Raw genomic sequence first — 22,039 nt, 5'->3', positions numbered from 1 at the left:
GAGGGGACAGGACAGTGCGCACCAGTGGCTGTCAGCCCGTAAGTGCTGTGTGTGCTCAGCTCAGGGTGCGCTGACACCCGGACCTGGCCCCCAGCACCCGCGGGGGCAGGATCTGGGGGCACTGGAGGCTTTGGGGAGGAGGACACTTGGCCAGCAGTGAGGGCAAACCGAACAATGTGTGGGATGGCTGTTCCCTGAGGGAGAAGCCTGGTAGCTGGGTCACATGGGGCCGGCCCAGTCAGCTGTCTCTGGTAGCAGCCCAGACTTCTCAAGGACCAGCTGTAGAAAGAAGGGAAAAGGAGGGTGGCAGCACACACCCCTCACCTCTAAGATGCCTCTCCTGTACCCTTTCCTATCCCCGTCACCTCCTCTCTACAGCACCCCAGATGCAGCCTTCTATGGCTCTTGGGGCCGGCCTTCACTTTTCCTGCCCCCTTCGTATGTATCTGTCCTGTCTAGTTAGTGAGCTCCCTGAGGAGGGGGGGGCACCCCCTTCCTGTTCCCGGCATCCCCGGGCAGGTGTGGCCCTGAGTGCTGGGTCTAGCAGAGAGCGCGGGCCCTCACCACGGGGTCCTGGAGCCTGGCACCACACCTGCCGGCCCAGGGCCCCTCAAAACTCCCCAGGCACCTGCTGACATCTGTACTTGGGGTTTAGAGGCCGCGGGGTGCTCCCCGTCCATACTGATGCCCCTGGGGCCTCACTGCCTCGTTTTTACGGGAGGAGTCCTCATGAGCAAGGCTGACCCCCAGCTGCAGGTGAGTGAGCGCTGTCTTGCTCCCCAGGTCGTCTTCCTGGAGAAGCGGGTGTCGGAGCTGGAGAAGGACACTGCCGCCAACGGGGAGCAGCACAGCCGGCTGAGGCAGGAGAACCTCCAGCTGGTGCACAGGTGAGCACCTGCTCTTGTCCTGCAGAGCAGGGCTTGGCCGCTGCATGGAGGCTGCGCCCCTGGGGCTGCCCTCCGCCCACCGCTGGGAACCAGCCCAGAGTTTCCTTTGGAGCACGACTCCAACTTGGTGCTGTCACCAGCTCCTTTAGGGCCTCAGAGGAAAGAGCGAGGAGAGGGCACCGCGTCGCCCCTCACTCAGAAGGAGCTGGGGCAGCACCCACACCGCCCGCACGGAGGGCCTGGTAGGGGAGGCCTGACCTCAGGGTGGCATGGGGCTGTGTGGGAAGAGGGGCTGGCTGGATTCTAGAATGAGGCCGCTGGCTTGTGTCCCCGCATTTGAGAGCCCGTCCAGAGGAGACAGTGCCAGCCCCAGGCCTTCGCTCCTGGACACGGCTCCCTGCCTTTGACGGTGGCTGTGCTTTGCCTACTTCTCTCACACCATCTGGTTTCATCTTTGTGATCCTTATGAGGCTGGTGCCGCTGTCCCCATTTCACAGATGCAGAAACCAAGGCCCTGGGAAGCAGATGACTTCCCAGGACCTCAGAGCTCCCCTTGGGGAGCATGACCCATCCTTGGGGCGTGCGGGTCCTCTCAGGTGCTTAGCCACAGAAACAAGAAAGTGGGAGCCGCTGGAATGCACGGGGTGCGCCGTCTCTGACAGACGGCGAGAGCACTAGGGTGGGAATAACGGGCCTGGGAAGTGGGGAGGAACTACTGTGTTTGCATGGAGGGGGTAGGAGCTACTTCCCACTCCTGTTTTGCAGATTTTTTTCTAGACACTATGTGAGTTTCAGTATTTTGAAACCAGTGGTTCTGTGTAGCCTCATGCTGTTAGCAACAGTCTGCTTCTTGTGCAGAGCAGGAGGAGGTTGGCCCGGAAGCATTGGCTGTCTGGGCTGTGCTACCTGAGTACATCTGGTGCTGTCGGGGCCAGGCGGGGGCCCCCAGGGGCCTGACAGAGGCGGGAAGCACAGTGTGTGTGGGGGTCTACACAAGAGGTCTGCCCACGCCAGGCTGCCGGCACCAACACCTGGCTCTGCCACACTCTGTGACCTCAGGCAAGACGAGTCCTGTCCTCGTAGCCATTGGTGTGCACCCATGACCTGAACGGGGGCCTCCCGTTCTCTGACCAGCATGGCACACAGGCTGGCCCACACTTGCATGCATTCACATCGCAGGCTCTTGGGTCAGGCCTGGCTCCTGTCATAATGTTTTCATCCTGGAGGCTAGTGACATTTCCTTTTTTAGTACATGTGCTGCCTAAGCGAGCGCTGCGTCTCTTTAATGAAGTTAAAACACGTTCTCTTGTGCAGTTGAGACCCTGCGCTTGGGGTTCTCTCAGGAGGTCCTGCCCCATGCCCTGCTGCAGAGCCCGGGTGGGCTCTGCCACCTCCATGGAGGGGCTTGGGTTCTAGTGCTGCACTAAGTATGTGCCTCATTTCCAGAGATGTTTGTTCCTCCCTCCCTGTCCTTGTCCAGGGAAGTCTGGGTGAGCCACCAAACTCCTTGCTCAAGCTGGGTGGCGAGGTTTATCTAATCTGATGGGCACTTACCAGTGATCCACATGTGCAGAGGAAAGTCCACCTTCCGTGCCTCATCCTCCTCCAGGGTCAGCCACATGGAGTTCCTGTGACGTTCCTTCTGATGTCGGCTCCTGCTGCATTTTCTTGGTGCTCCCCAAGATTTCCTGGTGGGACACATCCCACGCCAGCCCTGTGCTCTGTTCTCCTCTGCCGCCATCCCAGGAGTTCCGCATGCTTCCTCTGAGTCTGGTTTTTCTTTTCTGGATCCCACATTTTCTTCTTTCTTGGCTCACATTCTGAGGAGGACGTCCCCATTGCTGCCTGGGAGGGGTGCATAGGAGCAGGTTCTTTGAGAGTTTGTGTGTCTGAGACTGTGTTTCACCCACTGCCAGTGGGGCTGGGCCAGGACTCCACCTGGAAGCGGGATCCCTGAGAGCTCAGCGCTCTGCCGCCTCCAGCCGAGCTGTGGTTGAGATGCCTGGCGCCGCTGTGTGGCCCTGTTCTCACCCTCGACACGCCAGGGCCTCCTGTTGTTTCCTGTGCTGGGCACGTGGTTTTCAACCTCTAAATCTGCAAAGTGTGCCCCTCAGCTTCAGGAAGATTCCTAGAATTATTTCTCCATACAGCGTTTTTCATTCTCTTATCTATCGGAACTTCTGTTCATCAAACATTAGATCTTCTGGACCTCTCCTCTCATTTTCTTTGACTTTCCTATTCTCTTTTTTTCTCTCTATGTAATATGCTTGGTTTTCTTCCTCAGCTCTTCTATTGAATTTTAAATGTTACTCATTTTAAATTTGTAAGTTACTTTTTGTCATCTCTTCCTTCTATGACATCACCCCTATTTTGTGAATGTGGCCTTAGCTCTCTGTTAGTTACAGGGCTTTTCCTCCTGTTCCTGCATGATGTGCGTTTCCTACGAGGTCCCTTATTTGTTTGCTTCGGCCACTTGTGCTAAAAGCTTCTCTGTGGCAGCTTGTGTTCATTGGCCGTGCATTCACTGTTAGGTGTGCAGCACCAAGAAGCAGATGAGAAGCCCTGTGTGTTGGGGCACCTTATGGGCTCTATGCCATCGTGGGCAGGGCCTGGAGCCCTTCTCTTTGGGATGGTCAGTTTGTGCCTCCTGTGCCTGGGTACGGTGGTCTGGGAAGGTGCCAGGGTTGGGGCCCTGTGTGAATATTCCCTTTGTCCCTGTGTTCTTGTTGACACCTGCCCTCACCTCTGCTGTGGATGAATTGGGGGGCTGGTTTGTACATCAGGTCCTGGAATGTCAGTGCAAGGTGCCTCAGGGATGCCCATCAGGGGATCTCCCGTCCACACGCCACCCCCAGTGTAGGGAGCAGAGATGGGGGGCACCTCCTGCTTTAGAACTGTCCTTCACCAGAGCTGTGGAGGGAGTTCTCACGGCCGCCCTGTCCCTCCTCCAGGTGAGCAGCTTCTCGGGGTCTGGGCAGAGCGTCTCTCACCTCCTCCCTTGGCCTTCACAGAGCCAATGCCCTCGAGGAGCAGTTGAAGGAGCAGGAGCTGAGAGCTTGCGAGATGGTCCTGGAGGAGACACGGAGGCAGAAGGAGCTCTTGTGCAAGATGGAGAGAGAGAAGAGCATTGAGATGGAGAACCTGCAGGCCAGGTAGGCGAGGCCGCCGCGGTGCTCCAAAGCAGGGCGAGGAAAGGAAAGTGCAGGGGCTCTCTCACGAGCAGCCCCCCCCAGGTGCTGTCTGGAAGGTACGGTAGGCAGAGTGGAAGACCTATGTGAAGAAATCCGTAAAACTCGACTAAAGGCTACAGAAGGTCTACATTCAAAGACTTGACTAATTCAGTTTCTCTATGCCTCTCTCTAGTGAATGTTATCTCAGTCAAATGTCAACGTTCTTTTTTTTTTTTTTTTTTACAGAGACAGAGAGTCAGAGAGAGGAATAGACAGGGACAGACAGACAGGAACGGAGAGAGATGAGAAGCATCAATCATTAATTTTTTGTTGCAACACCTTAGTTCATTGATTGCTTTCTCACATGTGCCTTGACCGTGGGGCTACAGCAGACCCAGTAACCCCTTGCTCAAGCCAGCGACCTTGGGTCCAAGCTGGTGAGTTTTGCTCAAACCAGATGAGCCCACACTCAAGCTGGCAACCTCGGCGACCTCAGGGTCTCGAACCTGGGTCCTCCTCATCCCAGTCTGACGCTCCATCCATTGTGCCACCGCCTGCTCAGGCTCAACATTCTTTTTAAGGCAACTTGACAAAATTACCTTTATGCTTCTCTGGAGGCATAAGCCTTACGTAAGTCAGGAAGAGGAGGGAACAGAGAAAGGGGTGAGCACACTGTGATTAAAACACACCTGAGGGCACAGGAAGGGCAGCAGTGCTACTCAAGGGGCAATGCCACCACACCCGGGCACGCAGGCTGGAGGAAGTGGCACACGCTTCTAATTACACATGGGAGTGATGGTTTCCTTAAAATACTGTTTGTAAAAGAAAACCCACAGGTAACTTAAATGTCCGTTCTGAGAGATATGGTGGAAAAGGTCACCTTAGAGCCCCCCTATTCTCACTCCCGGAGCACCTTCCCGAGTGGGTAGTGAGAGTGGGCATATTTCATGGAATTGTTTTTCTAACTAAGCACCACTTTTAGATTCAAAATAAAGTAGTTTTTAAATTTTTTTATTGATTGATTTTAGAGAAAGAGAGAGAGAAACGGAAACGTCGATCTGTTTCTGTATGTGCCCTGACCAGGGATTGAACCAGCAGCCTCTGCGTAACGGGACAATGCTCTAACCCAGTGATCCCCAACCCCCGGGCCGTGGACCGGTACCGGTCCGTGGGCCATTTGGTACCTGTCCGCAGAGAAAGAATAACTTACATTATTTCCGTTTTATTTATATTTAAGTCTGAACGATATTTTATTTATTTATTTATTTATTTATTTATTGTATTTTTTTTTTATTCTGAAGTTGGAAACGGGGAGGCAGTCAGACAGACTCCCGCATGCACCGGACTAGGATCCACCTGGCACGCCCACCCGAAGGCGATGCTCTGCCCATCTGGGGCGTTGCTCTGTTGTGACCAGAGCCATTCTAGCGCCTGAGGCAGAGGCTATGGAGCCATCCTCAGTGCCGGGGCCAACTTTGCTCCAATGGAGCCTTGGGTGTGGGAGGGGAAGAGAGAGACAGAGAGGAAGGAGAAGGGGAGGGGTGGAGAAGCATATGGGCGCTTCTCCCATGTGCCCTGGCCGGGAATCGAACCTGGGTCCACCGCACACCAGACCGACGCTCTACTGCTGAGCCAACTGGACAGGGCCCCCCTCCAACTCTTAAAGCCAAGAAGATACACTTTGACTTATGTCTAAGGAGAGCCCCCGGGCATTTCTAGAAGTGGGGCTGCAGGAGCAGGCTGCATGCTGAGCTGTACTGGGGTCACCCTGGCCAGGGCAGCCTCCTTGCACGCAAACCCAGTGCAGTGACACCACCCAGGACAGCCAGGCCCAGGCAGCCAGGACAGTGTTTAGTAGACCGAGAGCTTTTCCCCATCTGTGTGTGCTGTTTGCCTCTCATCTGGGCCCTCTGTGCTGGGGCTGTGGGTGCGGAGAGGCAGAGACGTCCTGCCTCCCACGTCTGTCCACAGCAGAGCCTTCCCAGCTGGTTGTCCTGCTGGCCAAGCAGGACAGCAGCCTGGAGGGGCATGCAGTAGGCAGGGTCTCATGGGGCCCTAAGGGAGCTAGGCAGGACTTGGTGCCACTGCTTTTTTTGACCAAACCTGCTGCCTGCCTCTATACCTAAGATCAGTGGCTCTGTGTGTCTGGACCCTATCAGCCTCCTTCACTCCTGGGAGTATGGTGGGGAGCAGAGGAGACCTGTGGTTCTTGGGGGGCTGCACAGGCCCACAGAGGTCACTACAGCCTTGGGTCAGCATCCTGAGGTCAGCCCAGTATAGGGGCCTCCCCAGCATGTCCCCAGGCCATTATGGTGTACTGGAAGACACTCCTTGGTAAGAGGTACCACAGAGTAACAGGGTGGCGAGGACAACTGGATTATGGGAATGAACCAGGGCTCCTTGGAAAAAGTGGCCGGGACAAGTGAGCCAGCAGAGCCTGGAGAGTCTTGCAGTGCCAGAAAGTAGGGAAGTGCTCACACAAAAGCATGCACGTCCCAGGGCATGAGCCGTCTGAAGGCCAAAGGTGGGACAATTTTTTTTTTGTTTATTTTTTTACAGAGACAGAGAGTGAGTCAGAGAGAGGGATAGACAGGGACAGACAGACAGGAATGGAGAGAGATGAGAAGCATCAATCATTAGTTTTTCGTTGCACATTGCGACACCTTAGTTCATTAATTGCTCTCTCATTTGTGCTTTGACCGCGGGCCTTCAGCAGACCGAGTAACCCCTTGCTGGAGCCAGCAACCTTGGGTTCAAACTGGTGGGCTTTTTGCTCTAACCAGATGAGCCCGTGCTCAAGCTGGTGACCTTGGGGTCTCAAACCTGGGTCCTCCACATCCCAGTCCGACGCTCTATCCACTGCGTCACCGCCTGGTCAGGCGCGGGACAGACATTTTTAACAACACACTAATAGTGATACTACTGGGCCACAACACAAACTAAATATGGCGGTTTTTAAGTGGGGAGAAGGCACAAACCTTGCTCATAGAGGAATGCCAAATAATGTATGGAGATGCCCCTCCCCCAGGAGGGAGCGCTGAGTCCTCCCTTTCACTGGAGCATGGGCTGCATTCGGTGACCAGCTTCAAGATACAGAGAATGGACGGGGAAAGTAGAACTTGACAGAGGAGACACCTGCAGACACACCTTGACCAGGTGATCAAGGTCAATATCACCATGTTGAGTCATACGGACTCAGTCACCCCTGATCCGATGTGACAGGAGGGACACCTCACTTCTGTGGGATTCTTCCCCAACCCATAACTCACCTAAGCATAAGAAACGCCAGTGCCCTGGCCGGACAGCTCAGTTGATGAGAGCATTGTCCTAAGCACAGTGGTTGCTGGTTTGATTCCTGGTCAGGGCACATATAGGAATGGATCTGTGTTCCTGTCTCTCTCTCCCTCCTTCTTTTCCTCTCTCACTAAAATAAATAAAGAGGAAAGAAAAAAGAATACATCAGAAAGACCCAATTTGAGGGACATTCTACTAAATAAATATGTGATCAAAACTGTCAAAGTCATGAAAAACCAGGAAAGTGGGAGACGGCCCCGGACCACAGGGCAGAGTAGATGACTAAGTGGTGCGTGGCTCTGGGAGCGGTCCTCAGCAGAGGGGGCACTTGTGGAAACGCTGAGTCGCATCCATGGCTTGGTGACCAGAGTGTCCTGGTGTGGATGTGTGGGCCGTGATGAACCTGCGGCAGTGATGAGCACCGAGGGGACGAGGTCCGCAGGGACTGGGCATGGTGTTTCTACCTGCTCTGTAAACCTGAGATTACCGCAGACCCAAAGTGTGTATAACAGCCATCCTGGCCAACGAAGTTTTGGCCCAGAGCGCTTGTGGGTGCAGGGCTGGGCTGTAGGCACTGGGTAGCCTCTGTGGACCCTGGACGGCCTCTAGTGAGTGCTCTGAGACTCGGCCTCCCCCACCCCACGGAGGTGCATTCCTAGGGAGCGGCTCTCAGCCTCTTTCTGTGCCCCAGGCTACAGCAACTGGACGAGGAGAACAGTGAGCTGAGGTCCTGCACGCCCTGTCTGAAGGCCAACATTGAACGCCTGGAGGAGGTAAGCTGAAGGCCAGGAGTGCTGAGTGGGCAGGGCCAGGCTTTGCACCGTGCGGTCACTGAGATCAGTCAGGCTAGCCTACGTGCTTTTCCACGCCTGTTCTGACGCTGGTTCTGACACCTGTTGGGGGGTCAGGATGTGCTGAGACAGGCTCTCCAAAGCAGGGCAATTACATAGCTCCTGGGTCTGCAGAGGTATGGCCAGCCAAAGGGCGCACTGCAGGCTGGAGAACGGCGCTGCTTCAAAGAGCAGGTTGAAGATGCTGGGCCCTACCAGGCCGGGGGGAGGAGGGCGGGGGGGCAGGGGACAGGCTTGGCTCAGGCCACCATCTGTTTGCTGGCAGATGCTGGAGCCTGCCTGGCTTCCCCGCTCTCCCACAGTTGTGGGATCCTTGGGCCCACAGGCTCACGCTTAGATTGACCCATAGTCTGAACCCAGGAATGATGTCCTTGAGGGGCCGGCTTCAGCTGGACCCCGCATGCCCCGTTCACTGAGAGGCTTCTCGCTGTCCTCCACTTCCTGCAAGTGTCTCCTGGGAAGCTCTGAATCCTGAGCAAGTGGGAGACCATCTGCACTTGGGCTGCTATGAGCATTTCCTGCTGAGTGGCCACGAGGCAGGCCCTGCTCTCTTGCCTTTCCTTAGAGACAGTACTGTTGTACTGTTGGGGGAGGCGCCCCACACCAAGAGCGCCCCGGGCTGCCTTCCATGGGTGCTGCGCTCAGGGTCGGCACAGGCCTGTGTGCACGCACTTTGGCTTTGACAGGAAGGCGCAGGCGCAGCTCTGTGGATGTCAGTGAATTGAGACTCCCAGGACACATGCAGCTGAGGAAAGCCACAAGTATGAGGTGACAGGCGAGGTAGTCCATGGCAAGTGTTTTACTTTACAGGAGAAGCAGAAGCTCCTGGACGAAATTGAAGAGTTGTCACTGCGGCTCAATGACGAGCAGGAAAATAGGAAGAAGCTGGGAGACAGGCTGAGTCACGAGAGGCACCAGTTCCAGAAGGAGAAGGAGGCAACCCAGGAGGTGAGCACAAGCCCAGGAGCCCTGGCTGTCCCTCTGCCAGCCCCCGGAATCCACAGGGCCCACGTGGCATGCACAGGCCGCTTTTAACCGTCACGCTGGGCAGAGGTGCTGGGTGCGCGATGGCATTTGAGAAGTGTGGCATTGTCATCCTTCTCAGAAATGGTGCCTGGTCCCTGGTTCTGAGACCGGGGCTGGGCTGACCCTGCTCACTCCGCGGTTGCACGCAGCTCATCGAGGACCTGCGCAAGCAGCTAGAGCACCTGCAGCTCTTCAAGCTGGAGGCAGAGCAGAGGCGGGGCCGGAGCAGCAGCGTGGGCCTGCAGGAGTACAACAGCCGCACCCGGGAAAGCGAGCTGGAGCAGGAGGTCCGCAGGCTGAAGCAGGTACAGCTGCGGGGCTGCGGGGCTGCCCTCCCATCCGGGAGAAGCCTGGCAGCTGGCATGGGAAGAGGGGTATGTGGGGGCTCACAGCCCAGGAATGACGCTGTCGTGCTGCCCACACCAGGATAACCGGAACCTGAAGGAGCAGAACGATGAGCTCAATGGGCAGATCATCAACCTGAGCATCCAGGGCGCCAAGAATCTCTTCTCCACGTCCTTCTCCGAGTCCCTGGCCGCGGAGATCAGCTCAGTCTCCCGTGATGAGGTAACCCGCACCCCTCGGCCTGGGACGTGAAGGTGCCCCCAGTCTGTGCGCTCAGTGCTGACCCCTTGCTTATCCCACAGCTCATGGAAGCGATTCAGAAGCAGGAAGAGATCAACTTCCGCCTGCAGGACTACATTGACAGGATCATCGTGGCCATCATGGAGACGAACCCGTCCATCCTGGAGGTCAAATAGAGGCAGGCCAGCCCAGCCCAGTGTGATTCCGGACTCCACCAGTACCCCAGAGCTGGCCACGGCACACGTGGGCCAAGGATAGCAGGTCCCATGGCCACCTAGCCCAGAGCACGCAGCTGAGCTGGGACGCCTGCAGGTGGGGTGGTGGAAGAGGGAGAAGGGAAGGGAAGCCCCGGGACTGGAGCTCGCAGCAGGTGCTGGCGAGACGGGGCCTGCTCTCAGCTTTGGTCGTCCCTGCTCCCCTGCTCTCTGCAGAGCTGTGGGGACAGTGCCTCAGGCTGGGATGAGCCTGTCCGTGAGCCCCTCCCATGTAGTAGACCCCCCGCTGCGCTGCCCTGCCCTGTCAGGGAAGAAAGGAAGGAAGTGGGTTCCCGCCTGCAGTGCAGCCATCTGTGTCTGCAGGGGCACCCTGATTTGGTGCCACCAAGTCTCAACCGCTCCTGGGCAGTCTGGAGGCCCCGGGACCCTCGTACCAGATGTGGTGGTATGTGACAGACAGGCAGTGAGGCCCGTGAGAGGCAGGTCTGACCAGAGCTGCAGAGAACCCCTCCCCCTAGCTTTTCTGGAGCTGTCTCCCTGAGCTGCTCAGGACGTCCCCTGGCCGGAGGGGCATCTCAGTCCAGCTTCCGGCCCAGGGGCCTCCAGCCATGTGGCTGTTCCCACAGTCGGACCCTCGCAACATAAACCTTTGGGGGCTCTGATCCTCCTGTGGGAGCTTGGGTAGGAGCCTCTGCTCTGAACTGAGGACTTGAGAGTAATGGTGTGGAATGTACTGTCTGGACGGGGTGGACATGGCAGGCCCCTCCAGCTCCTGCGGTGCAGGCAGGGCCATGGCAAGGTGCTGCCTCCCCATGGGTGCGGCCTTCCTGGCCTCCTGGACCACTCCCTTCCCTGTGCAGATCTTGGCTGCCTCCGATGAAGTGTCACTTTCCCAGGCCAGAGTCCAAATGTTTCCTCTAGGAGTCTGAAGTCATTAGAAGTCATCATTCTTCCCCAGGTGCATTCCGCAGGCCGCCAGGCGAACAGGCTCTCCCAGGACACAGATCAAGAGCAGAGAACAAGGCCTTCCCAGTGGCTTGGGGGTTCCTCTAAGGAAACCCGTGCCCAGCTTTATGCTGCCACTGTCTGGCACCTGCGCTACCAGGAACAGCAGTGTCACCCCCACAGGGATGCTTGACCTGCTGCCCACCTGAGCCCGAGCACTGGCTCTGAGCCTCCAAGTGCTGCTCCCAGGTGGGCCAGGACCCTCCACACAAACTGGCCACCGCTGGTGCGAGCGTGTGTATGAGGTGTATGCACGTGTGTGTGCGTGTCAGCATGTGTGTTGCCCGGCACCCCTCCGTCCTCCACATGGCCCAGATACACTATGACTTAAGACGTTGCCTCGTATTGTATATTTTGGGGAAAGCCTTGGTGTAAATCAGTGTAAACTTGGAGGAGAGATTTTTCTATCATGTAGAGTAGGTATTTTTTATAGATTGAAGGTTGATCAATTTTTTTAATACTTCCAAGAGAGAAAACTATCTGTGTATACACATGAGATATATATATGTATGTATAATAATAAACACGGGAACTCTGCTTCTGCACCCAGGCTGACCTTGCTGACACAGCCTGGGTCTCTTTCTGTCCATCACTCAGCAGTACTGTAACTGTAAATACTAATTGCCAGGAGATGGGTCACACACCCAGGCACTGACTTGCACACTGACCCCGCTTTCACCCTCTCAAGAAAGACTCTTCCAGGCAAAGTGACAGCGGCCTAGATGTAGAAGGGCAAGGCCAGGACAATGTCACCACGGATTAAAGCTGTTGCTGTACACACAGAGGTCGGCTCCTTCCTCCAGGGGGAGGGTTGTGGGGTGGGGTGGTGGGTGCCATCGGCCTGACGTGGCAGCCCCTGATGGTGTTGTTTAGGGTACCGAGAGCCAGGTGTCACCTGAATTCAGACAGCAAGAGACCACCTAGTCGAGCCAGCCCCTCCTGGCCTCCCTGTGAGTCTCCCAAAGGTCCTGAGATGGCACTTGCAGCCTGGGTCCAGCAGAGCTTGTCCAAGGGCGCTCCTGGGGGAGGGCCACGTGTGGGCTCCGGGGACTGGGATATCATGGCAGGACCTGGCCCCTGAGTGCATCCTGGCTACCAACATGGCACCTAGGGCCAGCTGGGCCGAGGAGGGGACAGCATTGCTTGTCTCGGGTTCATGAACAAGCTGTTCCTGTGGGATACGCAATCAGGGCTGAAGAGAAGGGCCCAGGGGAGGCCGTGCAGAGCACCCAAACCAAAGGCGCCGAAGAGACCCTGTCAGGCTTGGGCTTGAAGGGAGGTACAGAATGGGGAGGCAGGCTGGGAGAGCTCAGCTGCTACTGTGGTCACAGGGACACCTCTGAGAAGGTTACTAAAGGTAAGTGACCAAATCTGACTTGAAGAGGCTTGTTAACTAAAAGTCTCCAAAATGACTGCCCAGCCCAGGCGTCCACAGAAGTGGCCGAATGCATCTTCCCCTACTCTTTACACCAAGCTACTGCATGCCAGACACCAGGGGAGAAACTAAGGCCCCGGGAGGCCGAGGACTGCACCCCCAGCCACCCAGCCAGCAGAGAAGGGAGTTGAGATCAGGTCGCTGGCTCCAACTTCTTCTATGGGGCTGATGACCTGAGGGTGGCGATAGGTGGTGGCCACAGCCTGGCCTGCAGCAAGCGGCCCCCAGGCCTTATCTATTAGGGGTGTAGCAGAACAATGCTAGGGGTACCCAGGGGGAGGCCCAGACACTGTGGGGTGGCGCTGAGGAAGAAACGTGGAGGGTGTCGTTCTGCCTGGAGCCCACATCCCACCAGGATTCCAGGGGAAGGCCAGGACAGTCTGGAGCACTCAGCCCTGCACATGCTGCTGGCCAGGTCCCCCCCACCGGTGCTCCCGGGGCTTAGAAGGTGTAGCTCCCAAGGCTGCCATCAGAGAGGTGGTCCAACATTCTCTCATTATCAAGTCCATTCACTGGATTTGCATCAGGCCACCAGTAGGGCCTAATCCTGGCCAGGAGGGCAGCCTGGTGCTGAAGCTTGATGTGTGGGCTTCACCCCCAGGCTTCTGGTGGAGCTCTGCATGGAAGGTCTGCTCAGCACTGGAGGGCACCAAAGTATTGCTGCGATGGGTTCAGAACGTCAGAGGGGGTCCTAGAGGGCTCTGTCCCCAGACAGGCTGCAGTGTGGGGTCTCCACTGGCCCAGGTAGAGGCCAGTGCCTCACTTTGAGAATGACACCTGTCCTCCCACCTATCTTGTGTCTGTCCATCTGGCACCTGCCGGTCACATCTCTGCCTAGGAGAAGCTGGAAGTGGGGAGGGATCCACTCCATCAGGTGAGGCCAGAGCCAGGGATGGAGGAGCTGCTTCCTCCACCTTGTTGAGGCCTGCGAGCCCCTCCAGTTCATTCCCACTCCTTTTTAAAGTTAGATTTTCTTCTCTTTTTTTAACTTTGACTTTAGAAAGGAAGGGAGAGAGACATTGATTTGTTCCCCTTATTTATGCATTCACTGGTTGATTCTTGTATGTGCCCTGACTGAGGATTGAACCTGCAACCTTGGAGTACCTGGGCAACACTCTAACCCACTGAACTACCCAGTAAGGGCCTTTCCCACGTTTGTACACAGGGGCCCAACAGCAGCTGATGCTGAAATCCCTGCCCTGGCCCTCCGGGAGCCTCCAGCTCCACCGGGAAACCTTTGGGACAGGGTGAGGTGTGGGAACAAAGGATGAAATCCCATTGTGAATGGAAACAGGGCAGTGTTTGGTTGCTGCCCAGGAAGGCCTACCTAGAAATTGTCTTCTAGAAGGTATCTGAGGGCAGGATGGGGGGGGGGGTGCTGGCTGACCGCAGAGTGTGCTGAAGGGGCCATGGTGAGACACGAGGCCAGTGTCAAGACCTGCACCCGCAGCCCTGAGTGCATCCCTCCCCTGTGGGGATTCTGCACCCCCAGCCCTGAGTGCATCCCTCCCCTGTGGGGATCCTGCACCCCCAGCCCTGAAGCACCTGGCCACAAACACCTCCCTGCCCAGCGGGCAGTTCTGTCTGACAGAAGAGCACAGAGCAAGGCCCTGCCCCTCTGGAAGAAGACATCTGGCAGGTGGCTGCATGGCAGGTCCTGGTTCCTCCAACCGCCATGCGCACTGGCTGGGCCCCCAGCTCAGGCCTGCTCCAGCTGTCCACAGTAGAGAAGGGGTACCGGAGTGGCTCCAGCTCAGCTGCCCCAGCACCTGCCCACTCCACCTGCTAGCATTTCAAAGGCCAGGAGATGGCGCAGAGAAGGACCCTTACTTTTTACCTGCGAGGGCATCTCGCAGAGCAGGCAGTTACGGGTCATTTCATAAAATCAGCTGTCTCCCCCACAGCAGGTGTCTGGGAAGGGCTGAGCAGAAAGAACATTAATTCAAGCATCCCTGCACAAATCTGCTTGTGCCCACACTGTCCTTGGCTTGAGACAGCAGCGAACACAGTGTGCCCAGATGCCCTGTGGAACAGAGCTTCTAGCAGGACAGGGACACAAGGACTCCCACTGGTGTGACAGGCACATGGGACCCAAGGCCAATAGGCAGGCCAAGATGTGCCTGTGCTGGGAGCAACACAACTCGTGTGCTGGCTGATTTTATGAAATGACCTGTAACTGCCTGCTTTGTGAGATGCCCTCGCAGGTAAAAAGTAAGGGTCCTTCTCTGGGCCATCTCCTGGTCTTTGAAATGCCAGCAGGTAGGGGCCAGTGCTGAAGCATCCAGGCTGGGAAAGGTGGTGTCCTCCAGCTGGGATGGTACTGGCCAAGGTCTGGGTAGTCAGAAGTCACTTATCTTCTGCTTTATAGTTATTTAAAATTTACACCTCTGTGCCTCAGAATACTGCAGATGATCACAGGTTTATTCCACAGATATGTCCCTCATCTTACTCGTCCTCCTGCCACCCACTGCACGTGGAGCCCATTTTTTTCCAGCTCCCCCCTGGGACAATGCACACCTCCCCTCTCCTCCCCTCCCCTCCCGTCTGTTCCCCTCCCCTTCCCTTTGGGGGCAGTGAAACAAGAGCTTAGGGTAGAAAACACAATAGGGGAGAGCCTAGGTGAGGCTGCCTTGGCTCTCTAGAAATGTTACGGGAAAGAAATGACCCTGGGTGGGGTTGCTGTCGGCTCACTGAGCAGTCAAAGGACAGAGGACCTTGGAGACAGGTTCAGGGGGTTGGCTGCTGCTGCCCATTGTTCCCCAGTTGCACATCTTGTGGGGTCCCTTAGAGTTCAGTGGGTGCATACCTGCGGGGAAGAGGGGAAAGAGAAAGGCGGGGGAGAGGGCTGGAATGCTCCTGCTCTCCGCACCCCCGGTGTAAGGCCTGGCTCCTCAGAAATCTGCAGTGAGCAGGCAGGAACCTGGGCCATCAGATCACCAGGCCCAATGTCAACTGTTCCTCCTGCTGAGCGGTTACAGGGCTGTGGACACCAGTCCTGACCATCTCCAGGGGGAGGGGCTGGAGAGGGAAAGGGACCTGTGGGGTCAGCCCTTGACTCAGTCCTCTCACACGATTCCACAGCCACACACGGTCGGAAGCCTCCTTGTCACCTACCTGCAGGAAAGGAAGCTGGGGTGGGCTGAGACACTCTACAGCCCCGTGCCCCACAGGCCGCTTGTCACCTCAGAGCTCTCGGGAAGCAGCGCTGCCTTGGCTACAGCGAAAGCCCAAGCCTCTCCACTGGGACACTGCAGCATCTGGAGAGTAAGACAGATGTTTTCCTGGGGCTTGAATGTCTTCCCAGGAGAACAGAGTCCTGTCCATGTAGGTCCTCTTGAGGTCAGCTTAGCCTCTGTGGGCACTGGAGTAAACATCATTCAATCTCCCGTTTGTCAAACTCCACTCCATCTCCAGGCAGAATTGGACCACAACCAAACACTTTCTGAATGTTAGCTGATGGGCCTTGCTTCTGCATCTCCTTCTGCATGGCCAGTGCCTTCTCAGGCTCCCCACGTGTCCCTGAGTGTCCGAGTCCTTGGGGCTCTGCCCTCAGCATCTCCACTTCTCACTGCAGCCTCTCTGCTTCAATTGTGTGGGTTAAACTGTTGACACCGGAGTTTTCCTGCATGTCCTACAGGGCATCTAGGCAACAAATGGCAGGGGGCTGCAAGTTTTACGGCTGCTGGGCTTGAAAGTGACCTCGGGAGTGCAGAAAAACGGGACGTAAAGGGAGACTGAACCCGAGGAAACTCGTGCAGGGGCGCGGGTTCTGTTCAGAGGTCCCCACGGAGGAACAGCAGCTCCCCAAGTTTAGGGCTTCCTTCCTGCCAGCCACTGGTTTACACGTTCTGGTGGTACCTCATTTCGTCAAGTGATTCCACAGCCGCCACACATAGTAACACTCTCAAGTGCCAAGGCTGTGTCTTAGACCCAGGTCGGTCCCACCAAAACAGTAGCTTTTGACCGTGAAGCCCTTGTGGGAAACCAAGGAACGGAGAAGTTGCCGAGATGGTTTGAGGCACCTGAGGGGGTGGGGTAGGGACTGATGTGGCTCTCGAGGGAGCTAATGAGGTCTACGAGCCCGTAGACACGTAGGGACCAAGACAGCCGAGCGCTCATTCAAGCAGCGGGTCAGCGACCGTGAACCTCACGCCTCTGCCCGCAAGGCGCAACCTGAAGCGCCTCGATTGGGACGGACTCGGAGGCCCCGCCCCTTCCGTCCTCGCAGAGCACCCTGGAAACTCTAGTCCCAGTCCCGTACTCGGCGCAGCCCCCTTGCTACTCCTTGCCAAGCCCAGCACGCAGCACTCCCCGGGGTCCGGGGCACAGCTGTCCCCAGTGGCGCTGGTGGATGGGGAGGCCCAGGAAGCCGGCAGGCTCTGGAGGGCGCCAGTGGTGCAGCTGTTGGCCGCCGCCTCCCAGGACTACAACTCCCGGATCTCCTCGCGCGTTGGACGGCGCCGCGCTGCCCTGTGGGAACAGTAGTCCCGGCGCGCTATTCACAGCGCCGCGTGCGCCCCGGGCGCGCCGTAGCCGCGGGGCCCGGACCGGTCTCTACGCTACGGAGGTGACGTAGGGTGGACACCGGACGCGGGCCGGGTTCTGCCGGGTCTGGGTGTTCGGCCGCTCCTTCACTCAGTGCCGGAGGCCGGCGGGGCAGCGTGGCCAGTGGCAGAAGTTGCAGGTCGGCCGGCAGGGGCGAGCGGGCCGGGGGCCGCGCCGCCCAGGCCGCACAGACGGAGGAAGCACCGCCGGCTTGCGGAGGTGAGTCCGCCCAGCCGGGCCGGGGGGCGCGGCCTGGACCCTCGCCGGAGCCCGGGCCTGGCGAGCAGCATCTCTCAGCGCCAGGGCTGCCAGCCTCGGAGCGAGGGTCAGCCTGCTGCCTCGCTGGCGACTCCTGGGCATTGGTCAGAGCCCGGGCTGGGCTGGGTGCGCTGCTTGGGAGAGGGGAGCCGGCGGGGACCGGGTCCTCTGAGTCGCTGGAAGACCAGCCTGTGGTTGCTGTGGACACAGACGACGGCCTCAGTCCCTGCCTGCCCTTGAGTGCCCTTATCTTCTAGGCAGCGTCCTGGTTCAGCTGCATTAGGGGATGTGCCCCATGGTGCCCGCAGCCCTCCCCATTGAGGGACTCTGGGCACCGCCTGGGGGCGGCCCAGTGGAGTGGGGGGTGCGCAGGCGCGCCCTCTGTGCCCACTGGCCACCCCGCACTTCCTCTTCCCCGTTCATCTCCGGGCTGGTGCTGGAGCGACACAGGGAAGTTACCGAGCTCTTCCTGTTGGCCACAGAGGGGCCCTTCTGGTCCTGAGGAGTGAAGCCTTGTTGTGTGGTCGCGTGGCTCTGACTAGGTGGCTCTTGGGGACCCCTGAATGCAGAGGAGGCTGTGACCAGACTGCAGGCAACAGGATCTCTGTGAGACCAGGCCAGAGAGTTTGGGGTCCTGCAACTCGGAGCCCTGGCATCCTGTGGGGAAAATGGGCTAAGCTTGGTGCTCAGTTGGGTCTGAGCTACTCCCAATAGGGACCCCCCTCTACCAGGTTTGGAGATTCGTTTGTGTCAGGTGTGGAGAGAGTATCTCCGACCCCCAGACTGGGCATGGTGGTGGGGTAATTTCATCTTTCCTCTGAGTGAAAAGAGAGAGATAGTATTTCCTAGCCCAGGTCGCAAAAGGAGAGCCTCAGAGGGACAGGGGAGTCTGGCGCCCAGCCCTGCGGCCTGGTGGTGGTCTCGCAGGAAGCCAGTGCAGCCTGGCCTTGGTGATGGGCACATCTTACTTCCTCCTAGATCATTCTGCTCCCAGGAAGAGCATTCCTCTCTTCCCCCTTCCTAGATCATTCTGCTCCCAGGAAGAGCATTCCTCTTCCCCCTTCCCTCAGCATCTCAGAATTTCTGGAGCTGCTTTTCCTGAGCAGACAGACTCATGACTTGGTGACCTTCTGAGAACCTGGTTTAACCCCTGCTGGCCCCAAGACTTAGTGGCTGCATGGCTTTAGGCAGGGACCTACGGTCTCTGATCTTGTGTCTGCTCTGAGCACCCCAGACCTGGGCTTTGAGAACAGGAAGTGACCAAGCCCCCTGATCCTGCATTTGCTTAAGGCTGTCCCCACCCCCAGTGGTGCTGGCAGCTCCCAGTACTCTGCCCTTCACCAGAGAGGCCAGGCTTGGCTGGCTTACCAGTGGTAACATTGGCTGATGCTCTTTTCATTCAGGCCCTGCAGCAAGCTGCCCAGGTCCCTGTCTCCTAGGCAGCACTTTGGGAAGCCCATTTCACTGAGGAGCAGCCCTAAAATATGCCCCCAAACCCAGATATTCGTAAGTCCTAGCTGATGGGTGAAGAACCTGATAGGGCCAGCTACCCACAGTTACAGCCCTTAGGGATGTAGCGGCCTGTGGTCTGGCCCTCAGTGCGCCAGTCACCCCACCCCCCACCTCGGCACAGAAGGGTGCTGGAGAGGCAAATGGCATGCTCAGGTGGAAACAGTTTGGGCTGGTGGGGTGGGTTTGGTGGCTTATTTATCTGATGTTAAAAGTACACCCGACCCTGAGCAAGGACATCCCCTGCCCCTAGGACTCTGAGGCGGCTCTGGGCTTAGCCAGTTCCTCTTCCCTCCCCACTGTGGCCTGGCACATCCTCACTGTCCTTGACTCTGGTTCCACCCTGTGCCCCATTATTAGCACCCAGCAGACTGACTCAATCAAGAATATGATCTTATTTCTCATTGATTCTCTTCTGCCGAACCCCTCAGCGTGGACGCAGCTTCTCTCTTTTCCTTTCCTTCCTGTTCTGTCAAGATTGTCTGGGAGGGTGTACTGGGCTCTGATGTAGTCCCGGCTGCCCGTGCACATGCCAACTCGCCGTGCCCAACACTGTCTCATTCACACGGAGTAGATGGCTTTGTGAGCTGCTTGCCAGCAGGCAACTCTAGTCACCCTGACTCTGAAGCCCAAGGGGAACTCCTGGGGCATCTGGAAGGGCACCCCGAGGCCTCTCTGGGGATGAGTTAGTAGACTTGCTGATCTCCACCTTTTTTGAGTGTGTTCGATAGAGGCCGGGGATTGAGGCCGTGCTGCCTTCATTTCCCAGGTGTGGGCACCTGCCTAGCCACACCTAGCCACGCCTAGCCACACCTAGCCACTCTGTGGGCTACGGCAGCAACCCAGGGAGGGGTCTGAGTGCGGGCTCTGCAGAGGGCTGTTTTGGTGCCACCAGGACAGGACCTGTCACCGGGGTGCAGAGAGCCAGGGGTCTGTGGGAAGACAGAGGTGGCCTAACCCAGCAGAGACCACCCAGGATGCACAGTCTGGAGCGCAGTCTGGAGCCTCCTCCGCTGCATGAGGGGCTACTCTGGAGGTCAGTGACGTACTGTCCCTTTGCAGTGACGTGTCCAGGAGCAGCAGCAGGGGCGGGTTCCCAGGAGACAGTAGAGTGCACGCTCATGTTGCCCTCAGCCCTCCTGTCCTGCAAACACCATCACACTCCAGCTTCTCTGCACCCTGTTCTGTCTTCTGAAGTCTGAGGGAGCTTCCAGGGCTGTGTCCCCACTTCTCTGGTTGCTGGGCTGAAGGATGTGCCTGGATGGTGCTGCAAGATACCAGGAGGAGCCTGGCCTGTGGTGGCGCAGGGGAGTGTCCACCTGGAACGCTGAGGTCGTGGGTTCGAAACCCTGGGCTTGCCTGGTCAAGGCACATATGGGAGTTGATGCTTCCTGTTCCTCCCTTCCTTCTCTCTCCCTCCCTCTCTCTCTCCCCCCCCCTTCCTTGCTACACTCTCAAATCAATGGAAAAAAAATTTTAAAACCAACATTTTTTAAAAAATAGATATTAGGAGGAAAGCAGGTTGATCACTGCTTTTGGAATTGTCACGTGTGTCTGTGTCCAGAGGAAGGCAGTCATTGAGGCTTCCTGTTTCTATGCCCTTAGAGCTTAAACCTGAAGCAGAGGGAATTCCTCTTCAGGCCGGTACCCCCCACATCACTTTTCCCCCACATTGCCCTTTGGAATGAAATTCCTACAGATAGATTAAGGCTCTCGGACCTTATGCCCCTGCCCGATGCTGCCCTCCGGCCACATGGCAGGAGAGGCAGGGTGTCCTAAAGCCCCTGGCATTCTGGGGAGGTGGCTGCAGAGAGCCCCCATCCTCCCCGTCTCCTTTCCTTTGGGGTGAGCTGAAGGCTGGAATGCTCCGTGCCCCCATGAAACAGTTTGGGCTGGTGGGTGCCAGCAGGGCTCCCTGGGCCAGGGCTACTCTTGCCACTATGTGGCAACCAGAAATGCAGAATGCCAAAAACAAGAATGCTTGTCTGGGACCTTCTCTTTTCCTGTTAAAAATATTATTTGCCCTGGCCGGCTAGCTCAGTTGGTTAGAGCTTCGTCTCGAAGCCCAAAAGTTGCCAATTCCATCCCTGGTGTGGGCACATACAGGAACAGATCAGTTTCCTGTCTCCCTTCCTCTCTCCCTCCCCCCTCCCCCTCTCCTCCTCTCTCTTTTTCCTCCCTTCCTCTCTCTCTCTGAAATCAATCAATAAATAAAAAATAGTATTCAACATTAACCAATATTGAAATTGTGAACTAGAAACTGAAATTCTGAGCGTCCCTGTTTCTTTGATAGTACCGTGTAGAAAACAGTCCCATTTTTTACGATGCATAGCTGAGGTCGTGTACCGCTCCAAAGACGCAAGAGGACACAGTGACCCTGTGCACCTCCTTGGAGGCGGCCCCAGGATCCTGTGTGGTGGTTCTCCAGCCTCCTCACTTCTGCCTTTGACTTTGAGAGATCTGTCTCCTCCCACCCCAGAAAGCAGCTGCCTCAGACAGTAGAGCAAATCAAACCTGTCAGCTGCTGGTCCTTCCCGGCGCCCAGGGTCAGTAGGCATCTCAGAGGTGCTCAGAGCGGGCTGAGGAAACTGAGGTGGGCCACGCGGAAGGAGCCCAACTTCTGTCCTAGAGCTGACCGCCAGAACCCTCAGGACCAAAGTACTTGCCGTGCAGAGAAGTCCAGAAACACCAAGAGTGGCTGCCCTGTGGCGTGTTTGGGCTGCGGACCCTGGGCAGCGGGACAGGTATTGGGCAGGTTCTTCTCGCCAAGCTTGCCAACGGAAAGTGGTCGCTATGCTTTGGGGCCCCCGGCCTGGCTCTTTGGGGGGCTTCAGTACTGATTTTCAGCAGAACCTTTCCAGTCTTCCTCTCAGAGGTCAGCAGCAGTGTTGTGATAGTTTTATTTATTTATTTATTTTAATTTTTTTATTTATTTTTAGAAAGAGAGAGAGAGAGAGAAGGGGGGAGGAGCAGGAAACATCAACTCCCATATGTGCCTTGACCAGGCAAGCTGGGGGTTTTGAACCGGCGACCTCAGCATTCCAGGTTGACGCTTTAGCCATTGCATCACCACAGGTCAGGTGTGTTGTGACATTGCTGTTGGCGGTAGCTGGCCCTGTGAGCGGGAGTGGCCGGCCTTGGTATTTACCTGAGGGCAGAGGGGCGTGAGCGGGGCAGGCTGCGGCAAGGCGGGCATCCGGACGCTCGCACCATGTGTACGAAGGACAGGAGAGGGCCGTGAGTGCAGAGCCACCCGGCC

General features: G+C 57.1%; 2 protein-coding genes across 7 annotated transcripts in view; both read left to right on the top strand.

Annotated features, from left to right (window-relative positions):
• The window catches only part of RAB11FIP3 (RAB11 family interacting protein 3), a 97,992-nt gene extending 86,181 nt beyond the window's left edge, over positions 1 to 11,811 (top strand). For all 3 annotated transcript variants that reach the window (XM_066275426.1, XM_066275425.1, XM_066275427.1), the window contains 7 exons: positions 784 to 887; positions 3,899 to 4,039; positions 8,043 to 8,124; positions 9,013 to 9,150; positions 9,378 to 9,533; positions 9,655 to 9,795; positions 9,876 to 11,811. In XM_066275426.1, coding sequence (XP_066131523.1) covers positions 784 to 887; positions 3,899 to 4,039; positions 8,043 to 8,124; positions 9,013 to 9,150; positions 9,378 to 9,533; positions 9,655 to 9,795; positions 9,876 to 9,989 — 876 coding nt within the window. In that variant the 3' untranslated portion in view covers positions 9,990 to 11,811. The remainder of the gene's footprint in view (positions 1 to 783; positions 888 to 3,898; positions 4,040 to 8,042; positions 8,125 to 9,012; positions 9,151 to 9,377; positions 9,534 to 9,654; positions 9,796 to 9,875) is intronic.
• A 5,175-nt stretch (positions 11,812 to 16,986) lies between these two features.
• Positions 16,987 to 22,039, top strand: part of CAPN15 (calpain 15) — a 30,112-nt gene continuing 25,059 nt past the window's right edge. For 2 of the 4 annotated variants that reach the window (XM_066275423.1, XM_066275420.1), the window contains exon 1: positions 16,988 to 17,232. Coding sequence is in view for 1 of the 4 variants with exons in the window: in XM_066275421.1 (XP_066131518.1) it covers positions 19,758 to 19,816 (59 nt within the window). In the remaining 3 variants the exon portion in view is untranslated. Of the gene's footprint in view, positions 17,233 to 19,708; positions 19,817 to 22,039 lie in introns of those variants that run through there. The other 2 variants (XM_066275422.1, XM_066275421.1) reach the window with 2 other exon arrangements.

Source organism: Saccopteryx bilineata, chromosome 4, assembly GCF_036850765.1.
Source record: "Saccopteryx bilineata isolate mSacBil1 chromosome 4, mSacBil1_pri_phased_curated, whole genome shotgun sequence".
Classification (NCBI taxonomy): domain Eukaryota; kingdom Metazoa; phylum Chordata; class Mammalia; order Chiroptera; family Emballonuridae; genus Saccopteryx; species Saccopteryx bilineata.
This window is presented reverse-complemented; position numbering and strand designations above follow the sequence as displayed.